General features: G+C 38.3%; 1 protein-coding gene across 5 annotated transcripts in view; it reads right to left on the minus strand.

The window, feature by feature from the left end:
* The window catches only part of RABGAP1L (RAB GTPase activating protein 1 like), a 744,918-nt gene that overhangs the window by 610,514 nt on the left and 109,140 nt on the right, over positions 1 to 25,264 (minus strand). For all 5 annotated transcript variants that reach the window (XM_086343675.1, XM_086343676.1, XM_086343677.1 and 2 more), the window contains exon 8: positions 2,888 to 2,954. In XM_086343675.1, the coding sequence (XP_086199801.1) occupies positions 2,888 to 2,954 (67 nt within the window). The remainder of the gene's footprint in view (positions 1 to 2,887; positions 2,955 to 25,264) is intronic.

Genomic DNA, 25,264 nt, shown 5'->3' on the forward strand with positions numbered 1-25,264 from the left:
AAGTTCTCGCTAATCCATTCATTCCTTAAGCAAATATGAGCCTACTATGAGTTACACTCTATGCCTGTGAGTATTCAGCAAAGAAAACAAGAGAATGGTCCTGACTTTACGGAGTTGACAGGCTAATGATTTCCAAACAGTAAAATCAAGTTAGTGGATTATGATCACACTTTTAAATCAAGTAGAAGAAAAAAATAACAGATTTCATCAAACATGAATTATTTCATAAATTTCACTATTTCTTAAATTTCATAATTTAAGAATTATTTCATAAAAATTTTACTACAGCTTTTTTAACATTTATAAGTGTGTTAGATTATAATGTAAATTTTATTTCTGTGAGTCCAACTACTGGTTTAGCGTCTCAATAGTTAATTATGAAGATCCACAAACTTTCTGAACTTCCCTGGTGGCTCAGACAGTAAAAGCATCTGCCTATAACGCGGGAGACGCAGGTTCAATCCCTGGGTCGGGACGATCCCCTGGAGAAGGAAATGGCAACCCACTCCAGTACTCTTGCCTGGAAAATCCCATGGACAGAGGAACCTGGTAGGCTACAGTCCGTGGGGTCGCAAAGAGTCAGACTCGACTGAGCAACTTCACTTTCTTTCACTTCTTTCACAAACTTTCTGAGGCATCTCTAGGATTATAAGTTGTGTTCCAGTTCCATGAAATCTGACTCTACTCAGTTTTCACCTCTTTTTGGTACTTTCCTGTTCAGCTTTTCCTAGGTATTGATGGTTATAAATCAAAAATTCTCATTTCCTTATTCCTACACTACAAGTATCTTCAAAACTATTCTCACTACTGGGAGAAAATTCAGAGTCCATTATCTGCACCTCCCCAAAAGAACTTAATTAATTTTATTTATATGTGATTTTGTTTATATACTATGCATAATATATATAAGTAATTTGGCTGACTAAAAATATATTTTGTTTATAAATATAGCTTTCTTTTTCATGTATCTTTTATATTAAACAAAATTTATAAATGTATAGAAAAGTCTCAGCTCATCCTGCTCACTTAGCATTCAGGGAACAAAGTATGCACTGCTCAAAAATTATTCAAGTCAAACAGAAAAGCCTCATAAATTCTGAAGTTCAATTGTACCCTTTTTCAAAGTTTGTCAGAATAAAGTGCAAGGGGAAATCTGTTTTCAAAGAGTTCACATACTTGGATATGTCATAGAAGTATTAATATCTTGCTCTAGAGGGCAGAACTAAGACACATGAGGCAAAGTTACAAGGAATATGATTTCAGGTGATTACAAAGGTGTAACCTGTAATAACCACAACTGTCCCACAGTCTTCATTATAAGGTAATGAGTTCATTTTTATTAGATGTAGTCTGGTTAAAGCTCAATAACTGTGTATTAAGATACCACAAAGATTAATAACATTGGGTAACAACAAATCACAACTGCTGATAATTGTACATACAAATCCTCCAACTTGATCAACTGTTTGTTGCACTGGTAAGCCCACTGCTCCCTCCAGGAGCTTCAGTGCTGATAAGCCTTTGATTTCAGTATGGACTCATTAAGGTAGAGGGATGCACTACAAGTGAGGGGGGATCAGAAACTCAAGCCAGGTCTCTACATCTCTGCCAGTGACTCATCTTAATCTTTTAAACTCTGCAAGATCATTACTAATTAGGATCTAGGACCTGATAAGTATTTAATGTCCTTGAAACTACCTCCTCACAGAATTTTCAGGGCTCCAAAATGTTATGTCTTGCCTTAAGCAAAACCACCTGCATTACTGATATGCTGTAAAAATGGATGGAAGAGAGATGAACCAATAGCTAATCTGTTTAACCAATAGCTAAATGTAACTGGTTGTGCTTACCTTACCTACCCAAGCAATGCTTCCTCGCTATTTCTGTGGCTCACTGCACCAACTCTATGACAGCATTTAACCCAATGATATCATTACAGATTTAAAGATCTATTTCCATCACAAGATTATGAACCCAAAGATGTCAGACCTTTATAACCATACCTATAATGCCAGCACTCCACACGATATTTAGCATACAATTAGGTGCTCAAAAATGCTGAATAAACCATCCTGCTACCACTAAAAAATCAATTACCATGAAATAAAGAAAAAGTTGATATAATTTGTGATATTTAAATGACATTTGCAAAATACAGCTGAAAGGAGAACATGTAGTGCTACCTTAAAAAAAAAATCTCACTTAAGTAAAGAACTATATACTTATACTAAAATAACTATTTCTTACAACATTTCTAAACCATGAACTGGATGTTTTCATTAACTACACTATTAACAGGTATTTGTTTAAAAGTTAAGATGGCTTGCCATTTTTACATCAAAAACCAACTCTTGAATATATATTAACCTTCAAGGGCATTCCTTAAATGAATACCACTCCCACAATAAATATACTTTGCTAATGAAAGGTAATCAAGAAGGAAAAATACAGAAAGGGAAATGCTTTAAAGAAAACAAATGCATCCATCACAATACTCAAATTAATATCAATAACACTGCATTAAAATAAATGAAAGGAATCATATCCATTTTGGATATGCCTGTTATAATCATGTACTTGTTATTTTTGGCTTAAAAGGGTTTTTTCCTAAGAAGTCAAACAGATGAGTGGATGAACTTTTTCATAACACTATCCTTTTATCTGCTTTCAACTTGCATGTGATTCTTTCTACAAAATTTTTTAACTCCTAAGTTTCTCCCTCATTAGAAATTTTAAGTATGGGGTTCCAAATTAAATGACTACTATCACACAGCTGAAAGTTAGAAGTAATTTTGACAAAATGACAAGATTTCAAAATAGAATATACTTTAAGAACATAAAATAACTATCATCTATACTTGGTTAAGGTGCTAAAGATTTTCATTACCATATCCAGTAAATGCATGTCACTGTTCTTCACGTTTCGACCTGGGCTTAATAACATTCCAAAACATCTGAAAATATTAGGGGGAAAAAAAGAAGAAATGAGGTATCAAGAATATATAGAAGCCCAGTGAGCAAAAGCCTTTTAATAGTAACTATACAATCTGTCTAGCTCTATACTTACAAATAACATTTTTTAGAGAAACATCACAAATAAGAATCCATCAAGATACATAATAAAATCACACAGAAATAAATTATTTAAATTCCCAGATCTCTATTTCTGCTTCTGAAAGATTACCAATGAACAGAAAGTGTGATAAAAATAGCCACAAATTGTTAACTGAAACAAAATACAGTACTGAGACATGAACTAATTTCTAGGTAAAAATTAGAGATTGTTTGCCTTAGAGTTATTCCAAACATACTGATCAAGATCAACTAACCTAATTAAATTAAAAGTAAGAAAACTTTAAAAAATTTGAATAAAACACTGTACTCTCTCTTTGCATCAAGCCACGTTAATACAGGCAATCACCTGGCCCTCCACAGGCATGTTCACTGAGTAGACTATCAATACTGTATCTTCAGTTTGAAAAAAAAAAGTTATATGAAACTCATTACTAAAAAATGCTATTATACTAGTGAAGATACTATCCAGAATATAATATATTATTAAATACTTATTCTGTGCCTCCTGATACTAAGGAAGTTTTAGGAATCCAATTAACACTATCACTTTATTTGTAAAGGGTTTTCATCAACTATAAAATTCAGTTACACCTAACAGTTCTTTATATTTGTTATGGTATTATTATTTTTTCTTTATTGTTAGCAAACGTAAACTCCTCTTGTACTCAAGAGGCAATGTGATCTATCCACAGTGCGCCTCTCTCTGCCAACAACGTATACCCACACTTTCTAGAATAGTTTCTATTACAGCTTTCCAAATGTTAAAAATATGCTACGGAGCATTTTATAAAAGGAGTAAAGAATATAAACAAACTAAATGTAAGATTTTTTAAATTTCAAAATAATGGCAGCTGAGCAGGCAATACTAAATCTGATCCTTGTTTTCCAAAGGTTTACTTTTCCAGTGGCAGGGTTTTTCCTTCCATAAACAAGACAGAGAGTGGTCCTATGCAAATATGAGCTTAGTAAGTGGTAAAACAATATTTACTTCCTGTAAATATTTGAGGATACCTTCTAGAAGTCATGTAAAAATGATCAAGTATATAATAAAGATACAACAAAATCAGTAAGCTTTGAGGAAAACCTTCCAAACACACTATTGTGAGCAAAATATAATCAACTAAAATAGAGATAATTATAACCTAATACTCTTAATTTTAATATGCTTCCTATACATTGCTATGAACTTTGAACTCACATAACAAACACTGTCTATACAAATTAAATATTAATTTATCAGCTACTTCATTGTACTATTTCTAACTGTGCCTTAAATTCTTTATAACTACAGAAAACAGAGTGGAGATTCCTTTAAAAACTGAGAATAGAACTGCCACACGACCCAGCAATCCCACTGCTGGGCATACACCCTGGGAAAACCAGAATTGAAGGAGACAAGTATACCCCAATGTTCACTGAAGCACTGTTCACAACAGCTAGGACATGGAAGTAACACAGATGTCCATCAACAGACGAGTGGATAAACAAGTTATGGTATAAATGCACAATGGAATATTCCTCAGCTATAAACAGGAATGCATTTGAGTCAGTTCTAATGAGGTGGATGAAACTGGTGCCTATTATACAGAGTGAAGTGAGTCAGAAAGAGAAAGACAAATACTGTATGCATGTATATGGAATGGTTTTTTTCCAGTAGTCATGTGTGGATGTGAGAGTTGGACTATAAAGAAAGCTTCGCGCCAAAGAAATGATGCTTTTGAACCGTGGTGCTGGAGAAGACTCTTGAGAGTCCCTTGGACTCCAAGGACATCCAACTAGTCCATCCTAAAGGAAATCAGTCCTGAATATTCTTTGGAAGGACTGATGCTGAAGCTGAAACTCCAATACTCTGGCCACCTGATACGACGAACTGAGTCATTGGAAAAGACCCTGATGCTGGGAGGGATTGGGGGCAGGAGGAGAAGCAGAAAACAGAGGATGAGATGGTTGGATGGCATCACTGACTCGATGGACATGAAGTTTGAGCAAGCTCCAGGAGTTGATGATACACAGAGAAGCCTGGCGTGCTGCAGTCCTTGGGGTCACAAAGTGTCAGACACGTCTGAGCGACTGAACTGAACTGAACCGACGGAATTTAGAAAGACGGTAACGACAATCCTACAGGCAGGGCAGCAAAGGAGACACAGATGTAAATAACAGACTTTTACACTCAGTGGGAGAAGGCAAGGGTGGGATATTTGAGAGAATAGCATTGAAACATGTACATTACCATATGTAAAATAGATGACCAGCACAAGTATGATGTATGAAGCAAGGCACCAAAAGCTGGTGCTCTGAGACAACCCAGAGGATGGAGTGGTGAGGGAGGAGGTAGGGGAGTTCAGGATGGGGGGACACATGCATCCCTGTGGCCAATTCATGTTGATGTATGGCAAAAACTATCACAATATTGTAAAGCAATTATCCTCCAATTAAAATAAATTAATTAATTTAAAACAATTTAGTTTCTCCAACTAAAACATCAGATCAATGAGGACAAAGACATGTCTTACGTTCTCTACATATTTTGCTTCAGCTTGCATCTCTCATGGGTGTTTTATTTCTTCTATTACAGGATTTGGGGTTGGTTTATTTATTTACTTATTTATTTTTTTATTTGGTTGTGATGGATCTTATTTGTGGCATGTGGGATCTAGTTCCCTGATGAGGGATCAAACCCAGGCCCCCTGCATTGGAAGCACAGAGTTTTACTCACTGGCCCACCAAGGAAGTCCTAATTATACTGTTTTTAAGTTACAAAGGGCTTTCCTTGTAGCTCAGCCTAAAGAATCTGCCTTCAAAGCGGGAGACCTGGGTTCGATTCTGGGTTGGGAAGATCCCCTGGATAGGGGAAAGGCTATCTACTCCAGCATTCTGGCCCAGAGAATACCATGGACTGTATAGTCCATGGGGTCGCAAAGAGTTGGACATGACTGAGCGATCTTCACTTTCATTTAAGTTACAAAACTATCATATAGTCACTGTAAAAAGCTAAAGAATACCAAAGTGTGTAGGGAATTTCTCCTTCATCTCTAAACTCAGCCCCTTCAGGAACCAATACTAAGGGTTTAACAAGTACTGTCCCTACTTTTCTTTTGCTTGTTTTAAAAATTAAAGTTTTATACTGTTTGTCAGGATTCCCTGATAGCTCAGTTGGTAAAGAATCATCCTGCAATGCAGGAGACCCCAGTTCGATTACTGGGTCGGGAAGAGCCCCTGGGGAAGGGATAGGATACCCACTCCAGTATCCTTGGGCTTCCCTTGTGGCTCAGCTGGTAAAGAACCCACCTGCAATGTGGGAGACCGGAGTTCTACCCTGGGTTGGGAAGATCCCCTGGAGAAAGGAAAGATACCCACCCCAGTATTCTGTCCTGAAGAATTCCATAGACTGTATAGTCCATGGGGTCGCAAAGAGTCAAGACACGACTGAGCAACTTTCACTTCACTGTTTGTCAACACGAAGTGACAACAGTGTGACCTTAGTGAAAGCACCTATCCCCTTGGGCCTCTGCTTCCTCTTCTACAAAATAGGAGAAGTGCAACACATGAACTCCAAGGATTCTTCCAGCATTAAAACTGCGTAATTGTTTCCTATCAAGCTATAATAGTCATTTACAAAATTATATTTCATTAAAGCACAACATGATTCCTATGGAGACAAGCTGGGTCTATTAGGAATAACATCTCAGTAATTAGATATTATTAGTACCACAAACACCTAATGTGAATATTAAGTGCTTCACTAGGGAATTCAAAGCATTAACCCTTCTCTTATTAACTCTATAAATAATGTTTTAAGCAAACTGCTATTACACCTATTTTTTTTCAAGGAGCTCACAATCTAGTATGGGAGGAAAATAACAGACAATTACAACCTGTATGGTAAGTTCTATGATAGCTGTTAGTACAGAGCACAAAGCACAGAGAAGACACATCCAACATTATTGGCCCAAAATTTGAAATCAAACCTCCTGAGAATAAGATGATAGTGTTATCATATTAATAATTACCATATTATAGCAGCTGTTTATTGAATGCTTTCAGGCATTTACTATACTGTTGCATCCACATTTTAAAACCAACCGCCATATAACAAATGACAAAACTGGTTTCCAGAAAGTAGAAGTGTTTTGTTCAAACCACATAACTAGTAGGCCATGACTCTGACTCCAAAACTGCATAGTCACTTAATGTTATAATTTGTCACTTTCTGGCCTATCAGTCATTGTTGTTCAACTGCTAAGTCATGACCAATTCTTTTCAATCCCATGGACTGCAGTATGCCAGGCTCTTCTGACCTTCACAATCTCCTGGAGTTTGCTCAAATAACGTCCATTGAGTAGGGGATGCTATCCAACCATTTCATCCTCTGCTGCCCCCTCTCCTTTTGCCTATCAGAAAAAAATTATAAATTCCTGGTGTGATCCTGGGCATGTCACACACTTCAAAGCCTCATTTTCCACATTTCTGAAACACAAATATACCTGCTTATAGTTCCACTATGTTAATATACAGTTAAAATGAAAAAGTCTCACAGGGAAAGGACACTGCAAACTATAGCTGCTGCTGCTGCTGCTAAGTCGCTTCAGTCGTGTCCGACTCTGTGCGACTCCATAGATGGCAGCCCACCAGGCTCCGCCATCCGTGGGATTCTCCAGGCAAGAACACTGGAGTGGGTTGCCATTTCCTTCTCCACAAACTACAGAATAGTTGCCACTTATACATTATATGGAACAATGGACTGGTTCAAAATTGGGAAACGGGTACATCAAGGCTGTATATGGTCACCCTGCTTATTTAACTTATATGCATATTACAACATGGAAATATCGGGCTCAATGGATCACAAGCTGGAATCAAGATTGCCAGGTTCAGTTCCAGTTCAGCTTCTCAGTTGTGTTCGACTCTTTGTGACCCATGGACTCATGCTTCCCTGATCATCACCAATTCCAGGAGCTTGCTCAAATTCATGTCCATCGAGTCTGTGATGCCATCCAACCACCTCATCCTCCGTCGACCCCTTCTTCTCCCACCTTGAATCTTTCCCAGCATCATGGTCTTTTCCAGTGAGTCCATTCTTCACATCAGGTGGCCAAACTATTAGAGTTTCAGCTTCAGCATCAGTCCTTGCAATGAATATTCACAGCATATTTCCTATAGGATCGACTGGTTGGATTTCCTTGCAATCCAAGGGACTCTCAAGAGTCTTCTCCAACACCACAGTTCAGAAGCATCAATTTTTTAGTGCTCAGCTTTTTTTATAGTCCAATTCTCACATCCGTACATGACTACTAGAAAAACCATAGCTTTAACTAGATGGACCTTTGTTGGCAAAGCAATGTCTCTGCTTTTTAATATGTTGTCTAGGTTGTTCACAGCTTTTTTCCAAGGAGTAAGTGTCTTTTAATTTCATGGCTGCAATCACCATTTGCAGTGATTTTGGAGCCCCCCAAAATAAACTCTGTTACTGTTTCCACTGTTTCCCCATCTATTTCCCATGAAGTGATGGGACTGGATGTCATGATCTTAGTTTTCTGAATGTTGAGCTTTAAGCCAACTTTTTCACTCTCCTTTTTCACTTTCATCAAGAGGCTCCTTAATTTCTCTTCACTTTATGCCATAACAGTGGTGTCATCTGGGTATCTGAGGTTATTGATATTTCTCCCGGCAATCTTGATTCCTTCATCCAGCCCAGCATTTCTCATGATGTACTCTGCAATAAGTTAGACAAGCAGGGTGACAATATACAGCCTTGACATACTCCTTTCCCAGTTTGGAACCAGTCTGTTGTTCCATGTCCAGTTCTAACTGTTGCTTCTTGACCTGCACACAGATTTCTCAGGAGGCAGGTCAGATGGTCTGGTAATCCGATTTCTTTCAGGATTTTCCACAGTTTATTGTGATCCACACAGTCAAGGGCTTTGGCATAGTCAATAAAGCAGAAATAGATGTTTTTCTGGAACTCTCTTGCTTTTTTGATGATCCAATGGATGTTGGCAATTTGATCTCTAGTTCCTCTGCCCTTTATAAATCCAGCTTCAAGATCTGGAAATTCATGGTTCACATACTGCTGAAGACTGGCTTGGAGAATTTTCAGCATTACTTTACTAGCGTGTGAGATGAGTGCAAATGTGCAGTAATTTGAGCATTCTTTGGCATTGCCTTTCCTTGGGATTTGAATGAAAAGTGACCTTTTCTACTCCTGTGGCCACTGTTGCATTTTCCAAATTTGCTTGCATATGGAGTGCAGCATTTTCAAAGCATCATCTTTTAGGATTTGAAATAGCTCAACTGGAATTCCATCACCTCCACTAGCTTTGTTCATAGTGAAGCTTCCTAAGGCCCACTTGACTTGCCATTCCAAGATGTCTGGCTCTAGGTAAGTGACCACATCATCATGATTAACTGGGTCGTGAAGGCCTTTTTTGTATAGTTCTTCTGTGTATTCTTGCCACTTTTTCTTAGTATCTTCTGCTTCTGTTAGGTCCATACCATTTCTGTAGACTGCCAGGAGAAATATCAATAATCTCCGATATGCAGATGACACCACCATTATGGCAGAAAGGAGGAATTAAACAGCCTCTTGATGAAAGTGAAAAAGGAGAGTGAAAAACCTGGCTTGAAAATCAACATTCGAAAAACAAAGATCAGAGCATCCAGTTCCATCACTTCACAGCAAATAGATGTGGAAACAATGGAAACAGTGACAGACTTTATTTTCTTGGGCTCCAAAAATCACTGTGGAAGGTGACTGCAGTCATGAAATTAAAAGACACTTGTTCCTTGGGAGAAAAGCAATGACAAACCTAGACAGCGTATTAAAAAGCAGTAACACCACTTTGCCTACAAAGGTCCTTATAGTCAAAGCTATGGTTTTTCCATGTATGGATGTGAGAGCTGGACAATAAAAAAGGCTGAGCATCAAAGAATTGATGCCTTCGAACTGTGGTGTTGAAGAAGACTCTTGAGAGTCCCTTGGACAGCAAAGAGATCAAACCAGTCAGTCCTAAAGGAAATCAACCCTGAATATTCGTTGGAAGTGTTGAAGCTGAAGATCCAATACTTTGGCCACCTGATGTGAAAAGCTGACTCACTGGAAAAGATCCTAATGCTGGGAAAGATTGAAGGCAGGAGGAGAAGGGGACGACAGAGGATGAGATGGTTGGATGGCATCACCAACTCAATGGACATGAGTTTGAGCAAGCTCCAAGAGATGGTGAAGGACAGGGAAGCCTTGCATGCTGCAGTCCATGCTGTCCCAGAGTCAGCCACAACTGAGCGACTAAACAATAACTGCCAGTATTATTAAGAAGTGAAGTTTGACACACTGCCCAGCCAGTCTTTTACTCGAAACAGCTTGACACAGCTTTTAATACCAAGTTAGCATCTATATGGGCTTCCTTGTTGGCTCAGTGGTAAAGAATCTGTCAATGTAGGTGACCTGGGTTCAATCCCTGGGCAGGGAAGATCCCCTGGAGAATGAAATGGCAGCTCACTCCAGTATTTTTCCCTGGGAAATCCCATGGACAGAAGGAGCCTGGTAAACTACAGTCCATGGGGTCACAAACCAGTAAGTGACTAAACCAATCAACCAAAGCATCCATAGAAACACCAAAAACTCTGCATATCTTATATGGTTTTAGGCTTAATTGATGGAGAAAAGGAGGGGAAAAAAAGGATTATATGTTAATGTCCTGCAATAGGAAACTACTTTACTTTTATAATCTATAAAAATCATAATTCTACATATCTCCATGAAGACCATGGATAAAAAGGAGGAAAAGAAAAGGAAAAGAGGCAGGGAACTGACCAGTGTTCTTGGTTAAAGAACACTGTCTCTTACTAGACTAAACTTGTGCTATTAAAAATGAGAAAGTGACAGTATGACAGACAGAATGAACAGAACTACAACAAAGAAGAAAAGCTGAAATTAAATCAATTAGAATACACAAAAACTGCAAAAACTACATAATTTCATAAAATTGGAATCCTAGCCATCTTATAGAATTTAAAGCAAAAAAGATATTGGAAAGTCTTCTATATAAGAATTGTTGGAATTATTTTTTCCCTTATTAAAGTTATCAGGTAGAGAAAGATATACAGGCATTCCTCACTATACACAGCAGTGTGGAACCATAAAAATAACCATACAAGCTGAAACTGCATTTGATCTTATAAACAATGGGAAACATTATGACTGTCCTGTGACCTATAAATATTTTCTAAACTTTAAAAACTCTCATCAGTTACAAATATATAGGGAAATTTTTTAAAAGGTAAAACTATTATTTAGTACTTTATATTTTAAAGCACTTAGAAATATTGAACACTGAAATATTTTCTTTGGAAAAGTTACTAAGTATAGTTTAAACGGTGTTTACATGGAAAAGACCCTGATTCTGGGAAAGACTGAAGGCAAAAGGAGAAGAAGGTGGCAAAGGACGAGATGGCTGGATAGCATCACTGACTCAACGGACATGAACGTGGGCAAACTCCAAAGATGGTGAGAGACAGGGAGGCCTGGCATGCTGCAGTCCATGGCGTCACAAAGAGTCAGACACTTCTTAGTGAGTGAACAACAACAAAACAGTGTTTGCTTTCTTCTCTTGTGATAAACAACATAGAATAAGCATTTTTTTCCTATGCCTTGGCGAACAGTTATACTCCATTCTAACTCTGAATGAGCTTCCAGTATTTTATCCTTTGCACTTTTACATCTCTAAGAGCTCCTTTAACATGAAGTTTTTGCTGGTTTGACTTCCCAGGACATTCATCCTTTTCATCAAACCACTTGCCTTATTTATGTTGGTAAGTTCATCTTCACTAAGCTCCTCTGGCTGTATACCTAGTGTAAACCTAGTGTCAACTTTCCCACAGTCAGCTATTTCTTCTATAACTCCACTTATGCCCTATTCAAATCCTGCCAAGTTATCTGTACGGTGCAGTGAACGCTTTGCCACACTACACAAATACAACTCACTGTTACTTCCTGTCAGGATGTGTGAATGTTTTCAATTGTATGCCTTCATTGCATATCTCTTCCAAAACTCAGCTAAGGAAATTGTATGATCTCCAGTTTCTTATAATTACCTTTTATTTCAGTGTCGCAACTAACTGCAAAACTGTGGCATGAAGACTAGCAAAACCAGGATTTTATTTTTTACCGCAGTCTTCAATCCAGCATAAAAATAAACACTCCATTTCAATCATAAGAAGCCTTCTATTTCTAGTGAAATTTAAACTAAAAAAATGTTGAAATGCCTTTATCATGTCTTTGTTGTTTATCAGACTTTTTCAATATGCTTCATACTGTAGCTTCCTGCAGAGCTAGGTCTCATCCTATCTTCATTTTGCTGTCATCATTTTCTTTTTTTTTTTAATTTTTTATTGAAGTATAGTTGATTTACTGCAGTCACCATTTTCAAATCTTCTAAGATAACATGCAATTTCATTTTCAATATTATCACTTTTCATTGGTTTGCTGCATTCATCTTTGTTGGCTACCTCTTTCAATTATTCATTATTGTAAAATGTTACATGGGTTTATCATTGAGAGACTAAGGAGGCAAAACAACAACACACTTTGCTGTCTATGAGTGAACTAAATAACAGATACACCATAACCAATCATCAACATACTCTGAAAGAAGTGATGTTAACAGTCACTGGATAAGCATATGTAGTGACTGTGAACTGAAGAGCTAACAGCAAAGTCTACATTTTATGCAATTACTCACAATTAATATACCATGGTTAACAAAAATTTGAACCATGTGGCTGGGGGACTGGTATTCTTTAACTAAACCATGGTAACATAAATCCATGCATATTATATCTGCAGAACAAAAACTGCATGCATATACACACAGGTTCCAAATAAATATAACCAACATTTTGCCTTCTCACAGGGGTAGTTTACTCTGATTCTGCAGGCTGTTCTGATTTCCGGTAATCACTCACAAAGCACCAGCAATCTCAGAAAAAAGCATGACTGTGGTAGTACTATAAGTACCACCAATACTAATAGTACTGGTATTAGCAGTAGAGCAAGCATTTATTTGTTTCAGGGACTATTTCAAACACTTAACAAGTATCACCTAATTTTATCCTTCCAACATTCTTAAGAGGTATCATTCACAATTTACAAACTAGAAACTGAAGCATAGAGAAGTTAAATAATTTGATCAAGTCACTGTAGAGCAGGATTTCAAACCCAGATGAGGGGATTCCATAGATGTGAACCTTAAAAATCTTGCTTGCTTCAGTGCCTTCAATAACGGAAAGAATAAGTTTCATCATTAGGAATTATACTCATCAGCAAGAGAGATTTAAAAGTTGGTTATTTTTTTCTTTTCATTCATCAGGTAGGAAATTTTATTTGTTCCCCAAAGATTTTTAGAACACTAAGACTAATTACTATGAAAAAAAAAATTTAATAGTTGCTTAGGATTGTCTTAAATCTGCTACCAGTGCAGAGAATTTAACCTATAGGAAAGTTATGAAAGAATAGATAGTATCTTTAGGTCCATTACTGAAAAAAGTGTCAATCAATAAGCTTCAAGAAGATACAACAACGTCCACACCTTCCTTGGACAATAATGTCCCATTAACTTTCATAATGGATAAAAATTTGAAATGCAGAACCATGATTCAAATATGAATACTTTTTACTAACTCTCTTCAAATTAAAAAAATGAGAAATTAGCTATAGTCAAAAATATAATATTAAAAATGATTAAAACAATTAAAATCTAAAACTTGCCTTAATCACTGCTAAAAACATTTAGTAAATCAATTATTTTGCTTTATTATTCAATAGCAGTAATATGGGAGATTTGGGTAGTGATACATTTGGGCTTTTGCATGTATCAGGTTTATACATCAAAATAATCAAAAGCCAAACTACAAATATTTTTAGAATTGAGTATAACTATAATTTTAAAACATCAAAAACGAAAAATAACATTTTCTCCCTAACAAGGGCCCATTTTCTCTTTCATAAACATAAAGCAAATGAAGCTGGAGTTGAGCCAAACAACAGCAAAAAAAATTATAAATTCAATTTGATGAGAAAGTTTAAGGCATAAGCAGGTTAACATGCATGCTCAGTCGCGTCCAACTCTTTGCAACCCCGTGGACCGTAGCCCACCAGTCTCCTCTGTCCATTGAATCTTCCAGGCAGTAATACTGGAGTGGGTTGTCATTTCCTTCTCCAGGGAATCTTTCTGACCCAGGGATCAAATCTGTGTCTCTTCTGTCTTCTACATTGGCAGGTGGATTCTTTTCCACTGTGCCACCTAGGAAGCCCTATAAGCAAGTTTACTTTTTAACAAAATAAAATACTAGTGATTCCACCTGGAGTTCCTGCTCCTTTTTCCTTTTCTTCTAATTATATTTCTTTTATAGACATTTTCACCTATGTCTATTCACGTATTTTTCTTTATCCCTTTCCTTGAGAGTTTTATCTTTCTTTATATAGTTGGAATTAGAGCAGATATAATTTACTGATGAATCAGATGTGCAGGGAAAGAAAAAGAAGTCAAGAATGACTCCAAGTTTTCAGCCTGAGTAACTGAAAAGATCAGACTATAAATCATAATGCTGGGGGAGACTACAGGACGGACAGGTTTGTGACTAGACTAGGGGGGGTCTAGACTTTGAGCACAGTGACTTTGAGACACCAAAGAAGTAAAGTTGCAGGATACATGAATGAGGAACATAGAGGTCTGAGACCTCAGGTGAAAGATGAAAAGTTGGAAGTTACCTATTTTACAGATATGTTTAAAGGAATGAGACTGGATGAGTTAACCTCAGGAGTGAGTGTGGTAGCAGAAAGAATAGAATCACATCATCAAGAAGGCAAAATGGATTAAAAATCTAGTGTACAAGTTGGAAATTGGCCATAGGAACATGGACATTTCATCCAGAGTAATAAGAGAAAGCAGAATCTATAATACAGAAGAGAAAGACTGGTAGACAAAGTGATGGGAATATCTAAAGTTCTATTCTTACTGCTTCTATTGTCTTAAAAGACCACTGGCTGAAAATAAACACAGTAGACGATATGATGGAGGTTTAATGAGAAGGTGTAAAATTATCTAGGAAAGAGACTTAACAGCTTGTCTAGTAAAATGAAACAGGAATGCTATCAACACTAAGGTATACCTAAGCTTATGGTCAATCAGCACATGTATATACAGTTTTGTCTTGTTTCTTCCCCAGCAGCATTCATTTATACCACTGGTGTTGGTACAAAGGTGCAGAAAGCTGGAATTAACTAGAGCTGGGAATATGCCAGGCATGTAGGAAGATGAGAAAGAGAGTAAAGGAGTTTGTGGAAGTATATGAAGTAATAATTTGTACAGATAAATAACAGAATCTAAGTTGGGAAGGAGGTAAGTAAAAACATGAAGTGAGGGGGTAAGGGACACTAAAACAAATCTATGGGTTGATGGGACCAACCATAGACTAACAGTAACATTAATTAGAAAATTAATGGTATTAAGAAAACAGAAGTGACTTACAGCAATAAGAGGTAGTGAGTAGGATACTTAAAATTGAGATTATGAAGGGAGTACAGTTATAGGTCATGACAAATTCTAAAGAATGACCATAGGAATAGATGGTTAGAGTAGGGAGAAAGACAAGATCTTTGGACAAAGAGAGGTCAAAAAACTAAGAAGCTAAGAGGTTATTAGAATAATCATCTGCATGGATATTAAAACTTCCAAATTAAGACAAGCTTACTAATTATAGGATGAAAAGAAGTCAGGAGCTAAAATCTTCTAAGTCTGACAGGAATTCCAAGGACTTGTGGATAACCACAACAAGAGAGGTTAGCAGATGCTAAAATCTGTTAGCATGAACTTGGAAGCTGGAAGTTTTCTAGAAGAAAAGAGAAACATGGTCTAAAAGAAGCAAGGGCATGCAAGAAAGATACTTCCCCACCTTCGATACAGAGATACCAAGGGGTGGCAAGAGAGGAATCTTAGGCACAAACTCCAAGAGTACTCTCCCTAGGGAGTCACACAGAGCACACACTTTCCCAGCAATGAGTTGGGACATGTGAGAAATGACACGTGTCAAATATGTGACACACTCACAGACAAGATTGTTTTTCTTAAGACTAATCATATATGCATCCTCTGCCCAAGAGTAGCAAGGGCATGCAAGAAAGATACTTCCCCACATTCAATACAGAGATTTCAAGAGGTGGCAAGAGAGGAATCAGCCATCATCCGAAAGGACTATAAGGCAAGTGGTGGACTCTGGCAAAAGCCAGGTTGTATAAAGTGAATGGAACAATCAGAAATGACATTAAGGATAAAAGGGAATTGTGCTGACAACAGATTTTAAGTTCCAGAGTATACAATGAAATCATTTAGGAAACTGAGCTAAGGTGCAGACAGGAGTCAGATGAGGGGATATGCAGAGTCATGTGGGAATCAGAATCTGAGTACTGATGGAAAACCTGGGACTTCCTACAAAGGCTGCAAGAAACCAGCGAAGAATTATTTCAGCAATGCTGAAGGTTCAGTGTAGGAAAAAGGCTCCTGGAAAGAGAACACAGCACTCAGGAGTACCCTGCTTTACTCCTTCTGGTACACAAGACAAGGAAGGGGCAGTATTACTAGAGTAACGAGGAGTTCTGAGTATTCTCTTACTATTTCTGATGGGGAGAAGAAAGGGGACCAGAACATGAATGTGGATGAGGTTCTACTTGAAGTGCATCAAGAAAAACTTATTCTGGGTGTCTGAAGACAGTATCTGGTGCTAAGTTTCCAAAACTATAAACCCATGTATATTTACTATATATTATCATCAACTCTTACTGCTCCTCTGAAGACAAGGTGCAGAAAAGCTATTTTGTATCCTCAAAAAGAGACCTTCAATTAGGCAAATACTCATTTTCTATAATCAGTAAAAGCCACACACACACACATGGAAATAGTTATCTTAAATGTGATTTCTGGATGAAAAACTAGTCACAACAAAATGCTCTTCTGTCAGAGTCTTCAACACCACTCAAGGTTCAATGACTTGCTACGAGGACTCACAGGACTCAGCATAGAGTTGTACTTAGGCTCAGGACATAGAAGAGTGAACAAATACAAAGGAAAATTGGCAAAGGGAAAAGGCACACAGGGTGAAGTTCAGAAGAAACTAGGCACAAACTCCAAGAGTACTCTCCCTGGGGAGTCAAACAGAGGACACCCTTTTCCCAGCAATGAGTTGTGACATGTGAGAAATGACACATGTCACATATGTGACACGCCCACAGACAAGAGTCTGTTTTTCTCAAGACTAATCACATAGGCACCCTCTGCCTAGCATATACCAAAATTCCAGATTCCATAAGGAAAGCGGGAGCCCAGGACAAACCACATTGTTTGTACTAAGTGGCATAATAAGCCCCTAGTCTCAGTTATAAGAATGGTGGAAACCACCCCAAAGCCAGGTTTCCAATTGCCAGACAAGAACCAACCTTACTCGCAGAACTTTCAGGACAGTAGCTTCAGTCCTCCTTTGTTAACTCTTTCCTACACAGTCCTATTTTGGTATTTATATTTGAAGCCAAAAAGAAAAAAAAAAAAAATTTAACACTAAACGACATGATCTGCATGTAAAATAATTTGGATTCCTCAGAAGCTCAATTTGACTTAAAACAGCTGAATCAAGCTATATGAAGCTCTAACTAGTTATCAAAAGGATAAGAATTTTCTATGTACAGTGGGAAATAGAATAATTTACCTAAATATATAAACCTTAAAGAAAACAGGTAAAGAACAATTTAAAAAATAACGTGAGAAGCCAGGCTTCAAGAATATGTGAACCATGAACTTCCAGATGTTCAAGCTGGTTTTAGAAAAGGCAGAGGAACCACAGATCAAATTGCCAACATCTGCTGGAATATCAAAAAAGCAAGAAAGTTCCAGAAAAACATCTATTTCTGCTTTATTGACTATGCCAAAGCCTTTGACTGTGTGGATCACAATAAACTGTGGAAAATTCTGAAAGAGATGGGAATACCAGACCACCTGATCTGCCTCTTGAGAAACCTGTATGCAGGTTAGGAAGCAACAGTTAGAACTGGACATGGAACAACAGACTGGTTCCAAATAGGAAAAGGAGTACATCAAGGCTGTATATTGTCACCCTGTTTATTTAACTTATATACAGAGTATATCGTGAGAAACGCTGGGCTAGAGGAAGCACAAGCTGGAATCAAGATTGCCAGGAGAACTATCAATAATCTCAGATATGCAGATGACACCACCCTTATGGCAGAAAGTGAAGAAAAACTAAGGAGCCTCTTGACGAAAGTGAAAGAGGAGAGTGAAAAAGTTGGCTTAAAGTTCAACACTCAGAAAACTAAGATCATGGCATCCAGTCCCATCACTTCATGGCAGATAGATGGGTAAACAGTGGAAACTGGCTGACTTTATTTTGGTGATCCAAAATCACTGCAGATGGTGATTGCAGCCATGAAATTAAGACTCTTGCTCCTTGGAAGGAAAGTTATGACCAACCTAGGTAGCATATTTAAAAGCAGAGACATTACTTTGCCAACAAAGGTCCGTCTAGTCAAGGCTATGATTTTTCCAGTGGTCATTATGGATGTGAGAGTTGGATTGTGAAGAAAGCTGAGCGCCGAAGAATTGATGCTTTTGAACTGTGGTGTTGGAGAAGACTGTTGAGAGTCCCTTGGACTGCAAGGAGATCCAACCAGTCCATCCTAAATGAGATCAGTTCTGAATGTTCATTGGAAGGACTAATGCTAAAGTTGAAACTCCAATACTTTGGCCACCTGATACGAAGAGCTGACTCAGTGGAAAAGACCCTGATGCTGGGAAAGATTCAAGGCAGAAGGAAAAGGGGTCAACACAGGATAAGATGGCTGGATGGTATCACCGACTCAATGGACATGAGTTTGGGTAGGCTCCAGGAGTTGGTGATGGACAGGGAGGCCTGGTGTGCTGCAGTTCATCAGGTCACAAAGAGTCAGACACGACTAAGTGACTGAACTGAACTGAACTGAAAAAGGATGACTAAACTTAGTAAAATGTATTTAAAATAGATAAAATCAAGTTAATAATTAGAGCACAAATACAGTATTCCACACAGAAAACTTCTTTCACATTTTTTAATTATTGCCTAAACTCCTACTAAATAAAAAGAACATTTTATGTAGTTCTTCTTCCTGCTTCCTTTCAAATAAACCAAAATCTTTCAAAAAAGAAAAACTATGTTGCCATTACAAATAAGAACAAAACATTAGTAATTAAACAATGTTTACTAAGTGATATAAAATAATTGTATCCATAGGTACAATAGCTCCCTCAGCTCTTCTCCCCAAAAAAAGTCATACAAAAGGGTCAAATAGAAAAGCATTAAGAAGACTAGCAAGAAGCCCTGCTGCCTCTTATTAGCTGTTTCTTAGCAGGCAAAATAACACACTTTAGTTCCTTCCTTTGCCAAAAAAGAGTAAATAAAAAGATAATTTTTTTGTCTTCCCTGCTGGCTCAGTGGTAAAGAATCTGCCTACCAATGCAGGAAACATGGGTTTGATCCCTCATCCAGGATGATCCCACAGACTTAGAAAACAAACTTACAGTTGTTGGGAGAAGGATGGGGAGAAGGGATAGTTAGGGAATTGGGGATGGACATGTACACACTTCTATATTTAAAATAGATAACCTAACGTACAGTACAGGGAACTCCGTTCGGTGGTATATGGCAGCCTGGATGGGAGGAGAGTTTGGAGAGAATGGATACATGTATATGTACGGCTGACTCCCTTTGCTATTCACCTAAAACTATCACAACATTGTTAATACAGCTATAACCCATTAAAAAATAAAAAGTTTTTTTTATCACAATTTGAGATAAGAAATGATTCCATTTAACTTTGACTTGAATGAACTCTGACCTGTTTGTACTGTATTTTCTAAAGGTCTGGGGTTAAATTACACGTTTTTATTTGAACAGCAAAAAAAGACTGTCAGTTAAAAAGACTATGTATAGCAACTCACTCCAGTATTCATGCCTGGGAAATCCCAGGACAGAGAAGCCTGGCGGGCTACAGTCCATGGGGTCACAAAAGAATTGGACACAACTGACTAAACAACAACACGGCATCTATTTCCTGCTGCTGCTGCTGCTAAGTCACTGCAATCGTGTCCGACTCTGTGCGACCCCATAGACGGCAGCCCACCAGGCTCCCCTGTCCCTGGGATTCTCCAGGCAAGAACACTGGAATGGGCTGCCATTTCCTTCTCCAATGTAGGAAAGTGAAAAGTGAAAGTGAAGTCGCTCAGTCGTGTCTGACCCTCAGCGATCCCATGGACTGCGGCCTTCCAGGCTCCTCCATCCATGGGATTTTCCAGGCAAGAGTACTGGAGTGGGGTAGGTGAACCATATAGTATACTATTCTTAGTATTTTCCAGTGCACTTTGTTTTCCCTGGAGCGAAATTATTTTACAGTGTTTTTATATTGGCTTAATTTTTCTATGTACTTAACAGTAATTCAAATTCAAACACTTTCTTAATTATGTAAATCTCTTTTACAAATGTTTTGGTACTGTGGGTGTTGCGTTAAATTTGTCTTCTTGAGGAAATCACTTCTGAAGACTGCTCTAAAAATGTGGGTTCACTGTTCTCTTGGCCTGGGTCCCCATTACTGTCACCCTCAGGACTCCTTCTGATTCTGTCTTGCATTGGATATTCTGAGTCCTGGACCCCATGTATGTATTTATTTAATTCAAAACCTCATTTTTTGGTAGAGGACATTCTTCAGTAGTTTCCCAATAAAAGGAGTTTGGGAGATGGGAAAAAAAAAAAAATACTATTAAAATTTTTTTCCCCCAGAAATGTATCAGGAACTTTATCTACCAGACTGGCTAATTTTGTTAGATACTAGTTCAATTAATTACTGTCAGTATAAGTCCAAATAGGGGAGAGAGCACAAAAATAATTTGAACAGGGAAATCTTATTAATAAAAAAAAATTGTATATAATAATTTTTAAAACTATCCTAAGGCTGAGGAAGAGAAACCCAAAGAAGAGCAAATCAAGAAAGAAGATCCTCTCCCTAAAGCTGGGAGTCTGATCTCACTGTAGAAGGTATGACTGTAGACCAGTGGATAACGAAGAAGCTTTATGGACTGCCCCGGCAAAGCAGGACCACAAGGTAACAGGAAACATCCTCTAGGGTGCAGGCAGCCAATGTCAGCAGGCAGGTGAACAAAGAAAATCAGGACTCCTGGAGGCAGCTCAGAGGCAGAGCCTGTGTCTGTTTCTGGAAGACCACTGAGGAAGACCTCACTGAGCCAGGACCTAGACCATGAGTTCACAGAGGGAATGCTCGAACTGTGTGCACAGCTGGAGCACAACACCACTGGATGTACCAGAATCTTGTAGCAAGAGCAGGGAGCAATCACAACACATCACAACCAAGAACACAAGTCCCTTCCTCAGGGTATCTCTGCAGCACCCTCTACTGGCATAATTTAATATTGCGTGTGTTCAGTGGCTCAGTCATATCCAACTACAAATGGCAGCCCACTCCAGTGTTCTTGCCTGGAGAATCCCAGGGACGGGGGAGCCTGGTGGGCTGCCGTCTATGGGGTCGCACAGAGTCGGACACGACTGAAGTGACTTAGCATAGCATAGCATATGACCCCATGGACTGTAGACCACCAGGCATCTCTGTCCATGGGATTTTCCCTGCCAGGTTACTGGAGTGGATTGCCATTTCCTTCTCCAGGAATTTAATACTGCACTTGCTGCAAAAAATAAATGCATAAAATTGGAATAATGAAGATCAAGTGAAGAAGTGACAGTTGCTCAGTCGTGGCCAACTCTTTGCAAGTCCATGGACTGTAGCTTGCCAGGCCTCTGTCGGTGGAATTCTCTAGGCTAGAATACTGGAGTAGGTAGCCATTCCCTTCCAGATCAAGTATGAGGGTAGAATTGAAATGTGAACCGAGAACTTTCAGATGTACAAACTGGACTTAAAAAAGGCAGAGGACCCAGAGATCAAATTGCCAACACATGCTGGATCACAGAAAAAGCGAGGGAACTAAAAAAAAAAAAAAAAAAAATCTACTTCTGCTTCACTGCCTATGCTAAAGTTTTTGACTGTGTGGATCACAATAAACTGGAAAATTCTTAAAGAGATGGGAATACCAGACCACCTTACCTGCCTCCTGAGAAACCTATATGCAGTTCAAGAAGCAACAGTTAGAACCACAGGGAACAACAGACTAGTTCAAAATTGGGAAAGGAGTACGCCAAGGTTGTATATTGTCACCCTGTTTATTTAACGGATATGCAAAGTACATCATACAAAATGCTGGGCTGGATGACTCACAAGCTGGAATCAAGATTGTCGGGGAAAACATCAACAACCTCAGATATGCAGATGATACCACTTCAATGGCAGAAAGTGAAGAGGAACTAAAGAGACTCTTGATGAAGGTGAAGAAATGAAGCTAGAAGAAGAGAGTAAAACACTGGCTTAAAACTCAACATTCAAAAAATGAAGATCATGACATCCAGTCCTATCACTTCATGGCAAGTGGAAATTGTCAAATTTCATTTTCTTGGGCTCCAAAATCAATGTGGACGGTGATTGCAGCCACAAAATTAAAAGACACTTGCTTCTTGGAAAAATAACTATGACAAACCTAGACAGTATATTAAAAACTAGATACATCACTTTGCAAAGAAAGGTCCATATAATCAGAGCTATGGTTTTTCTAGTAGTCACGTACAAATGTGAGAGTTGGACTATAAAGAAGGCTGAGGGCCAAAGAATTGATGCTATCAAACTGTGGTCTTGGAGAAGACTCTTGAGAGTCCCTTGGACAGCAAGGAGATCAAACCAGTCAACCCTAAAGGAAATCAACCCTGAATATTCATTGGAAAGACCAATACTGAAGCTGAAACTCAAATACTTTGGCCACCTGATGTGAACAGCAGACTCATTAAAAAAGATCCTGATGCTGGGAAGGATTGAGGGCTAGAGGAAAAGGGGGTGACAGAGGATGAGATGGCCAGATGGCATCAGTGACTCAATGGACACTGAGTTTGAGCAAACTCCAGGAGACAGTGAAGGACAGGGAAACCTGGCGTGCAGTTCATGGGGCACAGAGAGTCAAACATGACTTAGTGACTAAAGGGAGGATACAGTTAAAATATATCATCTTTTCTAATTACTTAATATCCACGTTATAAGTCAAATTTCTTTTCCTAATGTAAATCAAGAATGTAAATTGGTACAGATCCACTCAAGATAAATCTTGGTACAGATACACTCAACAATAAAAGTGGATCTTGGTACAGACAATATGGAAAACAAAATGAAGGTGGCTCAAAGAGTTAAAACTAGGTCTACTATATGATTCAGCAATTCCACTTCTGGGTATATACTCAAAGGAAATGAAAACAGGATATCAAAGAGATAAATGCACCTGTGTTTATTGCAGCATTATTCACAATAGCCATGATATGGAAACAACCTAAGTGTCCAGCAACAAATACATAAAGAGGATGTGGCATATGGGTTTCCCTGCTGGCTCATAGAAAAAGAATCCACCTGCAATGCAGGAGACTCAGGTTCGATCCCTGGTCTGCGAAGATCCCACATGACATGGAGCGACTAAGCCCAGGCACAACTATTGAGCCTGTGCTCTAGAGCCCAGAAGTTGCAGCTACTGAGCCCATGACCACAACTACGCAAGTCCACGTGACCTAGAGCCCAACAAGAAGCCACTGCAATGAAAAGCCTGCACACTACAACTACAGAGTAGCCCCTGCTTCCTGCAACTACAGAAAAGACCGCATGGCAACGAAGATCCAGCACAGCCAAAAATAAATCAATAAATAAATTAATTCTTTTTAAAGAAAGGGTGTACAATGGAATATTATTCAACTATGAGAAAGAAGGAAATCTCACCATTTGCAACAATAAAAGTGGATCTTGAGGACATTATGCTAGTGACATAAAGCCAGACAGAGACAGACAAAACAGCATGATATCACTTATATGAAGAATCTAAAAAAGTCAAACTCGTAAAAACAGAGAGTAAACTGGTGGTTACTGGGGAGTGAGGGAATAGGAGAGATGTTGTTTCAGAGTACAAACTTGTAACCAGAGGTAAATAAGCCTTGAATATCTAACACACCGTATAGTTAATATAGACAACACTGGTAAGAGACTAGATCTTAATCATTCCGATCACAAAGACATAACTGATAATCATGTGATGTGACAGAGGGACTAATGCTACAACTGCAATCATATTACAATATATAAACATCAAATCAACATGTTGTACACCTTAAGTTTACACAATGTTATATGTCAAAAATATTTCAATTTTCAAAAAAATTACTGCATTTGAACAATCTGGAACTCTTCTCTGCTAGGACCTGGTAGCCTCTTTGTCCACAACTATCTTGATCAGTTACCTTAAGTTAAATAAAGCTAAGTAAAGGTCTTTTGCCACTGGAAAAACAAGAAATTATCATTCTATTATAGAATGACATTATGATTTACAAAAGTATTCAAAAAGAGCTCCAACAGAGATCTATAGACTGTACCAATGTCAATTTTCTAGTTTGTGTATTGTACAATAGTTACGTCAACTTCTCATTATATAGTTTTTGCATTAAGCCAGCAAGCACAAATTAAAAACTGAAACAATTTATTATCAAAACAGGCACATCTCTGAATCACCCTACAAATGATCAAACTGCCGGCTAGTAGTGATGTGTTTTATATGTGTGTGTGTGTGTGTGTGTGTGTGTGTGTGTGTATACATATAAAAATGTATGTGTAATGATTGTACTCTCCCAAATTAGGATCAGATACAAGTAACCCATGGAAATTTTTTCTTCCTAGCAGTAATGGCTTATGTTGCTGCTGCTGCTGCTAAGTCGCGTCAGTCATGTCCGACTCTGTGTGACCCCATAGATGGCAGCCCACCAGGCTTCCCCGTCCCTGGGATTCTCCAAGCAAGAACACTGGAGTGGGTTGCCATTTCCTTCTCCAATGCATGAAAGTGAAAAGTGAAAGTGAAGTCGCTCAGTCGTGTCCGACTCTAGCGACCCCATGGACTACAGCCTACCAGGCTCCTCCATCCATGCGATTTTCCAGGCAAAAGTACTGGAGTGGAGTGCCATT

The sequence above is a fragment of the Bos grunniens genome, chromosome 16 (assembly GCF_055505025.1).
Source record: "Bos grunniens cultivar Pamir isolate PY7600 chromosome 16, Bosgru_T2T1.0, whole genome shotgun sequence".
Lineage (NCBI taxonomy): Eukaryota > Metazoa > Chordata > Mammalia > Artiodactyla > Bovidae > Bos > Bos grunniens.